Consider the following 14,969-nt stretch of genomic DNA (forward strand, 5'->3'; position numbering starts at 1 on the left):
TACGCTCCCCTTAAGGGCAGTCAGGGGCTGGACAGTGGGCACTCTAAAGGGGACGAGGGAAGTACCACGTGAACACCTACGATGCCCTCTCTCATTTAATACTCTGACAACCCCATAAGATAGGCATCATTAGCTTTGTTTTATAGATAAAGAAACTGAGGCTCAAAAGAAGTTCAGAGCCATGCCCACATCTTGCAGCTTGTAAAAGAGCTAGCTTTTGAACTTAGGTCTGACAGAAGAAGGAATAAAAGGAGGATCACAGGCAGAAGCCCAAGGTCATAGGGAGCAAGGAAAGGGACCTGAGGCTTCAATCCCGGAAAATACCGGGAGCCAGGGATGGACCTGAGACAGTGGCCCGCTTGTAAGAAGACAGACCCAGTGAAGGGAGGCCTTCTTCAGTTTGACCCCGTCAAGCTGAGGTGCCCCAATGGACCCATTTCAGCTGGACGTGGGTCACCCGCTCCACACCTGCCCCCAAGGCCCAGCTAGCCGGCAGGTGAGCAGCAGGCAGGCGGCAGACCCAGCTGGTGCCAGGGAAGATACTCGGGGATAAGAGCTTTTTATAAACACAGAAGTTTCCGGCCACTTTGGCCTTTAATGCTGGGGCTTTGGGTAGCAGTTGGAACTCTGCCCCCTCGCCTTCCAGCAGGCACAGCCCTCTCAGTCTGCAGCTCTGGGCAATCCCATGGACAAGGCCCAGGCTGCTGCAGCAAGGGCTCCCCGACACAGGCTGCCTAAAGCCATCCCTTATCCTGTCTCCGGGAAGTTAGTTTTTGAAGTTGGGTCATCTTTAGGTCAGTTCACCAGGCCTCCACAACTCCCAGGCAGCCATCAGGAGTCAGGGTTCCTTGTCACACGAAAAGACCCCTGACTTGGCCTCCACCTCTACCTAAGCCCAAGGCAGTCCAGAGTGCCAGCCACACACACCAGCTTTGGAGAAGAGAAACCAGCTCCCAGGCCGAGAGAGAGAAGAGCGAGTTTCTTCGAAGGCAGGCCCTACCCCCACCCCTTCCGAGCTCCTGGAATACACCACAGAAGGGATCTGAAAGGCTCCTTTGGCCACCCCCTCCTTTCCAGATGTGGAAACTGATATTCGGAGAAGGAAGAGTCACTCAAGGTCACGTGGCAGTCAGTGGCAGAGGTGGGGCCAGAAGCTGAGCCCCCAGATCCTAGCCCAGGTTCTTTCCATGCAGACACAGCCTCCGGGAGCTTTTGAAAAGGAAAGACCCCACCTTGTGGCCCTCCACCGTGTCAGTCTCCTCCCCCTCAGGATCATCTTGTTCCTCGGCTTCAGACAATGCTGCCCGTCAAACTGATCCCTCCCTCCCCCCCACCACAGTTACAAGCACACGTTGTCCTGTGCTCACAGGGTCATGGGCAAGGAATGTCACCCGCTCCCTGCTCCCAGGGCCCTTGGCAGTCACACCCACCATGGCACATGCAGCCTTGGAGAGAGACGCACACATGCTGGGAGGATAAAACACCCACACCAGAACATTCACCTAGCCTGGGACACTTCTGGAAGCCTCCCCTACTGGACCAGGCTTAGGGGTGCTGTAGTCCCCATAAAGGGGCTCAGGGCAGGAAAATCAACAATACGAGGGCACTGCATTGAGCCTGTTAGACCCTTAGAGCCCAGTCTCAGGCCATGACACCCTGTCACCTGGGAGCCCACAGTTTGCAGCTCTGTCCAAAATACCTCCCCACTGCCCAAGCAGGGCCGAACTCATGGGTGACACACACACCCCAGGAGCAGGTTAGGCACTGACTCTAAGTGCTTGGCTCTCAGTCTCTCAAAAACACAGTCAAGACGACTGAGACAGAGTACTTAGTGTCTCACAGTTTGGACCATACATGTTCTCTCCCTGCCCCCACACAGCCCCATCCACATCCAGGCACCGGAGTTAGGGATACCTGCACACTTGAGATGTCACACACACTCCGGATCCTGGAAGCCTGAGCTGAGCCTCCAGCCCTGCGCCCCAATACAGCCCCCTTGGCTCCAAACCCACGGCCCCCAGCACCAAGCCTTGCCCTCGAGACCCCTGGCCAGCGCCTTGAGGCCACCAGCCCCCATTGATTCGCACCAGCCCGAAGCACACGGCCGGGGCACGCCCCTCCATTCACACTCGGGAGCGCTCGGCCCGCCCCCAGAGCCCCCTCCCCGCCGGCCCCCTCCCCCACTCACTCTGGCCCTCAAACTTGCGGATGATGGTGTCCAGGAAGGTGTTCTGCGGCGCGACATGGCCCCTCCGCACCGGCATCCTGAGCCCATGGGCGGGCCGGGCGGGCCCCCACCCACCCCGGCCCGGCCCGGCCCGACACAGGCTTCGGGTGGCCCGGCCCGGCCGTGATCCCCGCACCCCGCGGCCAAGCAGACCACGGGCGGGGCCGGGACTCGGTTGCGGGCGCGGGGTCCCCGCTCGGCTCCCGGCTCCTGACCGCGGGCCGGGCCTGGAGCCGCCTGAGCTCGGGCCGCCCGGCCGCCCGCACACCTGTCTGCCGGCCCCCTCCGAGCCACGGGCCCCGCTCCGCCGCGTCCCCGCGCTGCGCTCCGCCCGCCCGAGCGCCGGGCTCCCGGCTCCCGCCCGCCGCGCCGACAGCCGCTCCGGCGCCCGCGGCTCCGGCTGCGCCTGCGGCTCGGCCCGGCGGCGGAAGGGTTAACGCGGCGCGCGCCCCTCGGGCTCCGGCCCCCGCCTCCCGGCCCCCTCCCGCCCGCCGCGCGCCCGCAGCACCGCCCTCTTCCCCCCCCCCCACACCCCGCGCGCCCGCCCTTCCCATTGGCTGAGCAGCGTCAAGGGCTCCCCCACCCCAGCCCCTCGCTCAGCCCAGGAGCCCCCGGGACTCGCGCGCCCCAAAGAGGGGGAAGGGGCCCCTAGGTAGGGGAACAGTGAGGGTAGGTGTGATGACCGGCCTTCAGACGGCCAGGGAGGGGCCTGGGGATTCCACCCCCGACCCCCGGACTGGAAGGACTGAGAAACCTGACTTGGAGAGGTCTGGTCCCTTATGCCCTTGTCGCCCACCACTCCAAGCACAGGCTGGATACACACAACAAGCGCCCAAAGCCCGCTGTAGGTGACACGGCTGAGGCCTGGGCCCTGGGAGGATGAACCCAGGGTCAGGGGAGGCACGGGAAACGTGAAGGGCAAGATGATCTGCAGGCCCCGGGTGGGACGCGATTTGGAATAAGGGTGGGTGAGATTTAGGAGGGGCACGCACCCAGAGCAGGGGCGACCCCCCCCCAACACACACACACACACACACACACACACACACACACACACACACGGCCCTCTCTGGGGTTATTCGGGGCTCTCCTGAACAGAGAGGTAGAAAGGTACATTTTGACACGGCCTCCTAGCTGCGGGATCAAAGATAGGCCCCTGAGCGCGAGTTTCCAGCCTGGGGATCCCCTTGTGCGAGTGGCCCTCCCTCCCTCTGCAGCGCGGGCCAGCCTTGCAGGCCCAATCCGCGGAGGGCTCGGGGCCCTGCGGCGCTGCGGCGGCCCAGCCCCTCGGAAAACCCTGGCCTAGCCGCAGGCCCCTCCCCCCCGGGCCAGCTGGCTCGCTCCAGCTGCAGCTCCCTTATTTAGGCAAGGAGGCCCGAGGATGCTCAAGGGCAGGCAGGGTGTCTGCCCGCCGCCTGCCCACCGCCTGCCTGGGTCTCAGTGAGGGTCTCTGGGGCACGGTGTCCCCGGTCTTCGCAGCCAGGCGGGGCCCTGCGAAGGCCAGGGCAGGGAGGCCGAGTGTTGACAGCTGAGCTGGCCGGTGGGGAGGAGTCGCCAGCTGAGCAGCCAGCCTCGGGTCCCCTCCCCTGCAGCCCAGATCTGAGGCTCCGCTAGATGGATGGGGCCATGTGGGGGCCCCTGAGGGCTTGCAGCTGCCTCTGTCCTTGGAGCAAGGGGGTGGGTCTTGCCACCGGGGAGAACCATCATGGGATGTAGGGGGAGGGGAGGAACAAAGGGCAAAGAAGGAAGCAGAGTCTGGAAGGAGAAAGGCCCAGAGGAAGAGGTCTTGGTGAGACCACCCTACCCAGACTCGCACCTTCCACCCAGGAGCAAAAAAGATGCACACACCGGGGCCAGATGGGGCCACTGGCCAGCAGATGACACCTCTTTTTTATTTGCTGGTGGGTGGGCAGTGACTCAGGGAGGCAGCCAGTGGGAGAGAAGGAGGTGGCTCCACCAGCTGATGCTAAAAAAGACCAGAGGCTCTTGCCTGTACAGTCATTCCTTCGGCCCTCTCCACCTCCGGCAGCTTCCTCGCTCGCACTCCAAGACGCCTGGGGCCTTCCTTAGCACAACTCCCCTTCTTTTGTGACCTGGTGTCAGGCACAACAGCCCATCTGGGTACTACAGCCCAGCCCCTCCTCCACACCACCACCACCACTACCTACCCCCTGCCTCCCCAACACTGGGTTGCCTGCCCTAAGTCCAGGCTGATTCAAGTTGGAGCTGGGTGGCTTCCCCTCCAGACTGGGGGGTTGAGAGAGTCAGGAAGGGTTCACAGTGTGGACAGGCACCAGGAGAGAGGATATGGAGGAGGACATCTGCGGCGTTCCCTTCTCTCCAGAACCAAGGCCAAAGGGAAGGGAGCTGGTCACTTGGCCTGGCCAGCTGTTCCCGCTGTGGTACCCGTGTTCCCGGGACAGGCCTGTGCTCTCATCCCATGGGAGGATGAAGAAATCAGAGGGACCCTTGATCCTCCCAAAAGAGAAAAGACCAGGCACAGAGTAGCCTTCCTCCTGGGCACAGATACAGGTGTGAAGAGAGCTAGCTGTTCCCTCAGGCTAAGGAGAGGCAAATCTCTCTCTCTCTCTCTCTCTCTCTCTGAAGTCAAGCAGAATGCAGGTTTCTGACTTCCTGGAGGTTGAGAGGAGAGTCTGAAGGCAGTCCCACTAAGCCACCCCCACAGCCAAGGATGGGGATGAGGAAGGGGAGCTATGAAATGGGGGTGAGGTGTCTCCAAAGACATCCTTCTTGGGGCCACAGGTACCAAGGCATGTAGAGGTATAGGGCAACAGAGAAGCTGATGAACATGCCTGCCCCATCTTCCCACCCCCATTACCCCCAGATTAAGGAGCAAGAGGAATGTGCCCAACCTTAAAACCCAGAGTAACCAGAATCTACCCATCCTACTTTGGGCTCACAGAGCCATTTGCAAAGAGGTTCCAGGGAAGACCTCTCCCCGAAATCTGCCTGTGACTGAGGGAAGGGAGAGGCTGTATTGACAGTGGGACACATAGGCTCCTCCCAGCTCCCAGAAAGAGACAATTTAGGGAGAAAAGTCTATGGAGAAAACATCCTGCCCATCCCACTTTGAGCTCCTGCTCAGTTTGAGGGAGTCAAGCCAGGGCATCCTGGAACGAGGCAAGAAATTGAAGTCTGTGCTTACTGGTGGACCCCCAAGGAGCAGGCCAGGCAAGACAGAGACAAAATAGGACCCAAGAGAGCAAGTGACAATCACAGGGGACTGGGAAGCAGTTCCAGTCAGATGGGCGCAGGCAAGACAGCTTATGGAGGAATGATTCCTCAGAACCCCCCCCCCCGGGAGGGGGGGGGGTGCAGGGAAGAACACAGTGAGGTCCCTCGCTGTGCAAGGGGAAGTTCAGGCTGCATTGTGTGGTCTTATTTTTCTGTACAACTGAGTCCTGAGAAACGGGATGTTTTCAAATATGAACTGGGGTTGGAGGGGAATAAGGTCAAAAAAGCCCCTCCAGAACTGGGGCTCAGGGCTTGCTGAAAGCAAGGAAGGAAGGGAAGGGAGAGTCAAAGGAGGGGAGGGAGGGCAACCCACCTCAGCCCCATAGCAAAGGAGCAAAGGAGCCAGAGCTCCCTCCAGTCATTGCCATCTACAAATCCCCCTGTCAACCCCGCCCCATAATCGAGGTCTCCCACCAACCTGCTACCAGCTGTCGGTGGGACTTTTCCACTGCCATGGGGGTATCAAAAGAAGCAAGGAAGGTGCTGGACACTAGGATTCAGGAAACCTGACTTCTGATTCTGGTTCTACCAGTCACATCCATACATGTCCACTGGGGGCTTCTGACAAACTGGGCCCTAGGTGCCAGACACTGTTGGGGGGGTGGGGGGGGTGGGGAACAGAAGGGATAAGCCAGGATCCCTCATCCAGGGAGTTACAGTCTACTGAGGCTTGAGAAAGGCAGAGGGCAGAAAGAAACAGTGCAGTCTGCGTTAAGTGCTGTGGGATTACAAGGAGGTGTGTTCACCTTCAACTGGGGGAGTCTGGGAGGGAGGACCCTGCAAGGGAAGGAGGTTTCAGAGCAGGTCTTTGAAGATCGAGATGGGGCAGGGCAGGAGCACTGCAGGTGGAAGAGACAACAATGAGCAAAGGCATCGAGACTGGAGAATAAAGATTTGGTCTGGGGACAAAACAGTTTGGCGTGGTGTCATTGGAGCATTAGACGAGAGCCGTTAGCACTAGACTGAGGAGTCTGGATGTCATTCTATGTGCACAAGAACAATGATGGCAGCTGAAATGTATGGCCCACAAATATAGAAGTCATATTTGTCTTTGTATAGATCCTAACATATAGTCGGTATCTGATAAAGGTCTGTTGGATTAATGAAATGTGTATAACAGTTTGGAGAAACTGAGGCAAACATGAGGTGTTTCAATTACTGATTGCTGCCTAAGAGCCATCCCAAACTCCAGGACTTAAATCAATGACAGTGTTTATTTTGTCCATGTCTCTGCCATTTGGGCAGGTTCAGCCAGGACCACTTGGTCTGCGCCACTCATATCGGGACTAAAAAGCTCATTTGCTCACATTTGGTGGTGATGCTGGCCGTCAGCTAGGGTTGGGGCCAGAACACCCAAAAGCCTTTCCTTGTGGCTGCCTGGCTTCCTCACACCATGATGGCTGGGTTGAAGGGTAAGTGTCCCAAGAGCGGTTCAGGCAACAGTTGTACCACCTTTAATAACGTAGCCTCAAAATTCACATAAAAGAACTTCTGCCATAATCGTGGCTCATCAGATTCAAAGAGAGGAAAAAGACCCACACTTCTCAATGGAGGAGTGTGACTGACATATTATAAGAAAAACATGTGCGATGGTATTATTGGCACCACCATCTTGAAAAAATATAACCCTCCCCAGCAAGGTACGCACTAGTCCGGGGGAGGGATGTCAAAGACTTGAACCAGGTCAGAGGTGATGGAAAGAGGCCTGTTTGCTGTGTAACTTTAGGAGGATCACTAAATCTCACTTTCCTTACCTGTAAAATGAGGAGACCAAACAATCTGATCTCTGAGATCCTTTCCAGACCCAACAGTGAGTGATTCCCTTAATTCTACACAACTGCACTCCCCACCCATCAACAATTCCTTTATTTTCCCCCAGCACCCAACTCCAGCTCCACCTCCTGCCTTTGCTTTCTGATCCAAGCTCCCTTGAGTCCAATGATGACCCCACAGATAGCACCCTGGTCCATCCTACGTATTTATTTCAAACCAAAAATAAGTGCAGTGGGGGACCCACAAGGGTAGGTGAGAAGACGCTCAAACCCATCAGTCTCCCACTGCACCCTGCTGTGTGCTCATCGCTGTAGGGTCTCTTGAAAACAAATAGACCTATGGTACAGACTCCACCTGCAAGGAGTTCATAATCTAACTGGGGAGGACTAATGAGCATGAATGTCATGAAAACAATCTGGTGTGACACTGTATTACTGATAATAGGTGCAGGGGAGTTCAGAGGAGGGAGGGCTCTGACTGGGTTAGGGCACCAGGAGGACTCCCTCGGAAGGCTGGGTCCTCCTGGACGGGCAGGGTTTTCTTGGGTACCCAGAGGGAGGGAGCGAACATTTTCATTAAGCAAAATTCCAATAGGAGTCAGATGTGGAGTCCTCCCACCGATCTACTTACTCCCAAATGACAAAGAGGGGAGGTCAGCTTAAATTTCCTCTGCCTGAGAACCTAATAGCCATCTGTATTTTTTATTTAGGGATGGAGCTCAGCCTCCTGAGACACAAGAAGGGGCTTAAGCAAGGCTCCAGAACTTATCGAATAGTAGAAGCTCCAGAATTATGATATAGGAGGCACTGATGGGGAGAGAGAACCTGATTATAAAGAGGGCACTAAGATACTGGTCTAGAGGCTTAAATTTGCACGTATTCCTTTAAAATAATTATTTGCTAAGCACCTATTATGTACCTGACACTGTTCTAGGATATAATTGTTGTTGTTTTAAAGTTTATTTATTTATTTTGAGAGAGAGAGAGAGAGAGAGAGAGAGAGAATCTCAAGCAGACTTGGCCCTGTCAGTGCAAGCCCAACGCAGGGCTCAAACTCACGAACCATGAGATCATGATCTGAGCCGAAATCAAGAGTTGGACGCTTAACCAACTGAGCCACCCAAGCATCTCATTGTTGTTGTTTTTAAATAATGCCCTCAGAGTTTGCAGAACCAGTGCACTGTTTGACATAGATTGGGGGGTTATTTTTGGGTGTTCTGAAGGACTAAAAAATATTAAGGAGCATATCACGCTTTGATGCCACCCTGCCAGGGAAGCTGGCCTGGCAAGAGATCCCAAGCTCTCTTGGCTGCACAGGTCCAGCGGGGCGGGAGCTCTGTCTCTGTCCAAGGTGCTGAAAGCCTTCCTTGCCAGATTCAGCAGGAAACCAGGGAGGGCAGCTCAGGTGAGCAAAAGAGGGGCCCTTCTACGGACACAGTGAATAAGACAGTCACCCCAAACCATGAAAATGCTTCAGTAACTGGCCAGTAGTTCCAGGAGGCAGCATACGGTGAAGCAAGAGCTGGCTTTGCCAATTGGTGCTAAGAAGCACCACTTCCGGTCTCACTTACGAATGTCCAGAAAGTGCCTTCCTCCCTCATCTCCACCCAAGTCATCAAGGAAAACATATGAATCCTCCCCTGAACTTTACATTTGAAATTCCTTGGCTTTCCCTTGGGGTTTGTGTTGCTTTATGAAATATTAGAGCCAGAAGGGAACACTTTCATACTTTAGATGAGAAAACAGATTCAGAGCAGTGCAGCTTTTTTTCTCAGGAATGTGCCACAAGTTAGAAACAGAGCTGTACAAGAAGCAGCTCTCCTGGTTCTTAGTTAAGTGATTTCCCACCCCCGACACCGGACCAGGTCAGGGATTATACACCACATATAACAAGAGCTGAAAGAAATCAAGAATTCAAGATGTCTTTGTGTGGGTGGGAGGGTGTGCGTTGGGGGGGTATGTGTATGAGAGAGACAGACAGAGAAGATACAAGACCCAAACAACTCTAGATACAGAGGTGGCTTTGTCAGTTCTTCATAACTATTCCCTGTTCATTCTGCCAATCTCATCAGGCATAATTCAGAGCCTACCCCAGCTTGGGTGGGAGAATGAGCATGAGAATGCTAACCCCAAACTAACTCCACATCCTGAAGGGTAGCTACCCCATCCCATGAGTCATCAACCAACATGAAGGACTAGAAAAGAGAACTCAGGTCCCACCAGGTCTTCCACTCCATCATCTCCCCAGTCTACTCACAAATAATTACCCCTCACTTTTCATGTGCTCTATGCTGTGAGAAAGCCCTAGAGAAATGCAGAACATACAACCCAGCCCCTGGATCTTGAAAAGTTTGCAATTAGTTGGGAAGAAAACATGCTCACATGTGAATAGATTATATATTACAGGAACTAAATACAATTAATGGCATCCTAGATCCCATGTGGCAAGAAGTGGTACAAACAACGAATGCTTTGACTTCAGAGTAAGGAGATATGGTTTTAAGGCTAGAAAGGGAAGGGAAGGGAAGGCTTTACAAAGCAGGGGTTAGGGAGAATTTGGCTTAGGGCTCAGGACACCTCATAGCTGTCCCTCTGGGTAATTAGCAGTCCAGAGTGGGACCTTGTTGTAGGAAGATAGAGCTGATGAGGGTATGAAGGTGATAGCAGAGGCCGATTATGCGCGGGGGCCCCAAACGTCCAGCAAGAGAGGATTCCGTTTTTCTCCCCTGAAAAAGAAAGGGATCAGGTGCTCCCTCTTCTGGATGCTCAGGGCAGAACAATATCTAAATTCGGATCCTCCAGGAACTGAGGTTGGCCAGTTCCTATAGCAGCCTAGGCTGGAATTTAGGAAGCCAGACAACAGAATGGGAACCCCAAGAAAGGACTGGATCATCATCAACAGCAGGAATGTCTAGTTCTATAATTATTGGGAGTCAAGGGGCTTATAATCCAGTTGGGAGGGCAGGAAGACAACATAATGTCTAAAGAAAGGAGTATCAGGGTTTGGGATCAGGGTCTCTGTATTTCACAAATCAGGCTACAGGATCCATAAGCTTCTCGTCTCATCCTGGGTTGGAGAGAGGGCCTGGTCCCTCCCTAGAGCACCTTAGAGGCAGGGAGAAGGGGTTCCACCTAGCCAATCCTCGTGATGGTTGCTACGGAATTTCCATGCTGGGCACACTTGATGTTCAAAGCCACAGTTCCCAAGAGACCCAGCACCACAGCAACCACACCAGGAAACTGGGCCAGGCTGAAGGATTGGAGGAGACAGAGAGGAGGAGGGTGGGGGCAAGGGGGCAGGCCTGTCAGACCAGTCCCTGACAACTGTGGCCTCCTATGTGGAGGCCCTATGGCCTGAATCAGGGGCCCCCATGATCGTCATTCAGCATTCCTCAGCTTGACCCTTAAAAACTCTTCATTTTCACTCTGGATCCCAGGAACAAAGGGCAATTTCAAGTCCCCATGGATGTGAAAACATTCATATTCATCTTGATGTTCTTAGTCCAAATTAGCGTTGAAGGGGCAAGGACCAGAAGAGGAGGCAGGTCAAGGAGGAAGTTCCAGGAAACACTTGCCCAAGGGCACATGCATATGTGTGTTTACACATATACACACATACACATACACATACACATACATATACACATTCACGTACATACACACTCCTGTTTACACACATGCACACACACACACACAAACACACACACACAATCTTTTCAGGTCTGTGGTTCAGAAGAAACTGTCTAAACCTCAGAGAGAATCAAAGCCTGGAGATACCCAGGTTTCCCTCACAAAGATAGTGCCAACTCCCCAGGAGTTCCCAAAAGCTGACCATCACGGGTCACTCCCAGAGTAAGGTCTTAGGAGTCTCAAATGTCTCTCCACCCCCTGATTTTCCTATTAGTCTGAAAGCCAAGAGACAGAGGAGTATCCAGAACAGGGTCAATGTGCCCTAGGGAGCCCACCTGTGCAACTGAGGCAGCATCTACAAGCGTCTACGAAGGGAGGCCCCAAACTCCTTCCCCCAACTCTCACAGCTGCTAGAATTGCCTCCTCTCTCAGGAGCCCTGGCACCTGATGTTCATGCCTCAAGTTGTGCTAAACGTGGCTCCCTACACCTTCAGTTCCCCGTACTGGGATGACCTGTGCAGAAGGAGGGAGGTTTCCCAAGAGAAGATACCCCTGTTCTCCCAGGGTGGGCTGGTCACAGAGCCGTCATCAGGAACTTCAGGCTTTATGCAAACAAACCACTTCAAGGTTCCAGAAGATTGATGTGGACGTGCACCCCAGATGGGCCCAGAGGTGTGTGCCCCTGGCCCTTTCTCATCCTGGGTATCATAGACCAGGGGTGCCTGAGCCCAGGCGTTTTCTCCAACCTCTTCTTTTCAGCTCTCTGCTGCCCTCATGTGGCTCCCTCAAGAAGGGCTGGGGCGGCACGATGGCTCCACAGTGCCAGCACAGGAGCCCCCTTTAGACAGGCAACATCTCCCACTGCCTGAGCCCTAAGCACCCCAGACCCGGCCCAAAGCCCCTCCGCCAAGCATCCAGCCTCCACCGTATCATCTGGAAGCTGAGCAAACCTCTCTGCTCCCAACCCAGCCAGCATGAGTTACATCAAACGGAGGCTCCTAGACGAAGAAGGGTGCTCCCCTCCCTCTGCTGGGTTGCCCCCCTTCCCTTCCCTTCCCTTCCCTCCTTTCCCCTCCGTTCCCCACCCAGGCCTTGCCAGCAGGCAGGAAGGAAGCTGCTCATAGTGGGGAGGGTGGGGCACTTCCAGCTCACACTGAACAACTCCGGGTTGGGCTATAAAGAGTCAGGGCCTTCCGCTCCCATCACCCGCCACCCTCAACAGCCCCCACAGCTCTACGCACCCGCCCCCCTTCAAGGCCAGAGCCTTCCCTCCCCCAAGGTCAGGGCATCCCATCTCAAGCCCTGCCCATTGCTCTGCTCTGAAGGGAAGGCAAGAACAAGGTTTGCATCCTTCTCAGGGAGCAGGAGGAGCCACAGGCCTGGCTACCTACCTAAGAAGGGTCTATCACCTGCACGGACCAGGGCAGATGGGGGTGGGGTCTGGACCAGCCTTCCCACTGCCAGGAACCCAGGGGTTGGGCTCCCAAATGGATTCTCTTCAAAGACCTTCCAGCTTAAAGTCCCACAATCCAAAATTAAAAACTTTCCTATCAGTGGAACTTCAAGTCTGCAGGTCTTGAAATTGTTGTCTTTTCAGAAATTACTCTTTAAAATGCACCTGCTAATAAGAGCAATGGTCCACTGAGCCGCATAAGCCTTAATGCCCTAGCAGGGATGACTGACAAAGAGCAAAGTGGAAAAAGACATGACTGGGCAAGGCCCTGAAGAGGGAAGAGAAAGGCCTCAGCCCACAGGTGGAAAATTCGGGAAGGCCAGAGTCCCTCACCGGAAGTTAGGACCCACAGGCCAGTACTGGCCACAGCCCCAGGAAGAGTGGGAGAGGAAAAACTTCCCTGTGGTGAAAGATAAAGCCTTTCTCTGTCTTTCCTTTGACGCTTTCTCCTCTTCCTAAAACCTCTGCCACGGCTCCCTCTGCCCAGATCAACGTCAATATAGCCATCAGCGCCACCACGCCTCGTGACCAGAAAATGCCCCTCCTTGGGACCCATCACCTTTCACAAGACTGACGCTTTATTTCGGTTCATCCAAACCTGTCCCGCCTCAGCCGACCCCTTTCTCGGTGGCCCCTCTCCCCTGCCTCCGGAACACAGCTTCCAGTCTCTAGATGGCTGCACATGCTCACAGCTAAACAACCAATGTTCGTGAAGCATATACCTGGTACAGTGCACTCAAGCCCAACAGGATCCCAGATGAGAAGAACTTGACCTGGGTCTTCCGGAGCACACACGTTCATGGGGGAGAGAAGTCAAAGACAGACAGCAAAGCTGCCCAAGAGTCACCCCTGGGAGGAACCAGAGCAAGAGATATTCCCAGGGCCTGGAGGCAGGGGAGACAAAGAGTGGCCTGGGGGGTGGGGCAGCATAGAGAGAGGGGGTGCTGAAGGAGGCCTCACAGAGGAAACATACTGGGGCTGTGTGGTGGTCAGGTCCTTCAGGAAGTACGCCAAGAAGGAGCTAGAAGCCAAAGACATCCATTGGGAGTCATGTCTGTGAAAGATAAAGGGAAGCCAATGGAAGCTTCCAGAACAAGATGCAGGTCTGATATCTGTGAATGGAGAGAAGGAACAAGGATCAGCCAGGAAGAGGCTCAGACCACAGTGAGCTCTGGGAGGCTGTCTGCCAGGCCAGCGGGGGCTCTGCATAGTGAAGACCCAGCAGAATGGGAAGCAGAAGTGGAAAGGGGCCTGAACCCACCTCCTGCCTTGCTGGGAGAAGGGGGCGAGTGGGGTGGCGCCTCGGGCTCCGGGGCCCTCAGGGGCAGGTCTGGATTGGGCTTGGACCTTGTGCGTCTGCCTCCCACTTGCCGCTTTGCAAGAGAATGGGAGCAAACCCTCCAGGCGTTCAGGAGCTGAGGCCACTTTGTGTTTACAAGGTCCCCTCACCCACCTCCCCCCAGGGCTGGCAGACCCTACCTTCCTGGTGTGACCCCAGAGCTCACGGTACAGCCTGTTCCTTCCGGCTGATCCGCCTGCCCGGCCCCCACCCAGGCCCACCCCAACCTTACCCTCCACTGCTTTTCAGAGGAGCCCGGCCAACACAAATCTCCGTGTTTGTTTGTCTGCCTGTCTGCCTCTCCCAGTCTCTGCCTCTCCCAGTCTCTCACCTTCCGTTTCTTTCTCACAGCTTCTGTGAGTCTCTGTGGTCTCATAGCCACGAGGCTCTGACCCCTAGACCGGAGTGCCCCAGCTCAAACCCTCTCTCTAGCCCCCCGCCAACCCCGTGGCTTAGAACTACAAACCCCAGTTTGCACGACGGCCCGAGGTGCCTGAAGAGGGCTGCTGTGCACCTCCTGCACCCTGGGTATTGTAGTTTCCCCGTCCCTGCACTCTTGCGAGATCTTCCCGGTGGGCAGGCCCTGCCTCAGCACTGACCGCTGGGCCTATCCGCTGACCTACCACCCCCGGGGAAGCGTGCGTCACTGGATGACAGCGTGGGGGTGGAGGCCCTGGATGGCAGCTTCCTGCTCTTTTGTGTCCCCCATTTGAGTCATGGGGGGCGGGGGTTCCAGGAAATTGGGGTTGGGAGGGGAAGGGATACCCTAATGCCAGACTCAAGGACAAAGGGTCACTGAATCCTTGTTGAGCCTGTATCCCCAAGAAGCCAAAGGCACTCAAAGGTGGGGGTCCAGGAGGGCTTAGCTGTAGAGAGAGTGGGGAAGGAGAGCACCCGGAGGGACCCTAGGGGTGCCCGTGGTCACTAGGAGTCCAGGAATCGTCCCCTGCTACTGACACAGCGTTCGCCTCCCACCCAAGTCCTCGGGGCAAGGCCAGCAAGGGCAAGGGCCAAGTCCTCCACTCTGGCCAGACAACACTGACAGGCCTCTCTGACCCTCTGGTTGTCCACCCTGCCGACTCCTCCCCTAACCCCTACCCCCTCCCTCACTCCCACCCTGCCCCAGGGCTCCAAGAACACCTGGCTTCCCACTTATCAGTCCTAGTCCTTTGAGCGGAACCCAGGCGTCCGGCCCCCCACCCTCTGGGCGGGCTTGGAGCCCAAGGCTTTAGAGCCTCCCAGCCTGCCTTGTTCCTGTCCCATTGTGTGTGGGGCAGGGGCGGGGCAAGGGCC

At 55.6% G+C, this 14,969-nt stretch overlaps 1 protein-coding gene across 4 annotated transcripts in view; it reads right to left on the reverse strand.

Annotated features, from left to right (window-relative positions):
- The window catches only part of KCNH2 (potassium voltage-gated channel subfamily H member 2), a 32,317-nt gene extending 29,768 nt beyond the window's left edge, over window positions 1–2,549 (reverse strand). For 3 of the 4 annotated variants that reach the window (XM_047850665.1, XM_047850662.1, XM_047850661.1), the window contains exon 1: window positions 2,189–2,522. In XM_047850665.1, the coding sequence (XP_047706621.1) occupies window positions 2,189–2,264 (76 nt within the window). In that variant the 5' untranslated portion in view covers window positions 2,265–2,522. Of the gene's footprint in view, window positions 1–2,188 lie in introns of all 4 variants that reach the window. The other variant, XM_047850663.1, reaches the window with a different exon arrangement.
- Window positions 2,550–14,969: the final 12,420 nt, after the last annotated feature.

Source organism: Prionailurus viverrinus, chromosome A2, assembly GCF_022837055.1.
Source record: "Prionailurus viverrinus isolate Anna chromosome A2, UM_Priviv_1.0, whole genome shotgun sequence".
Lineage (NCBI taxonomy): Eukaryota > Metazoa > Chordata > Mammalia > Carnivora > Felidae > Prionailurus > Prionailurus viverrinus.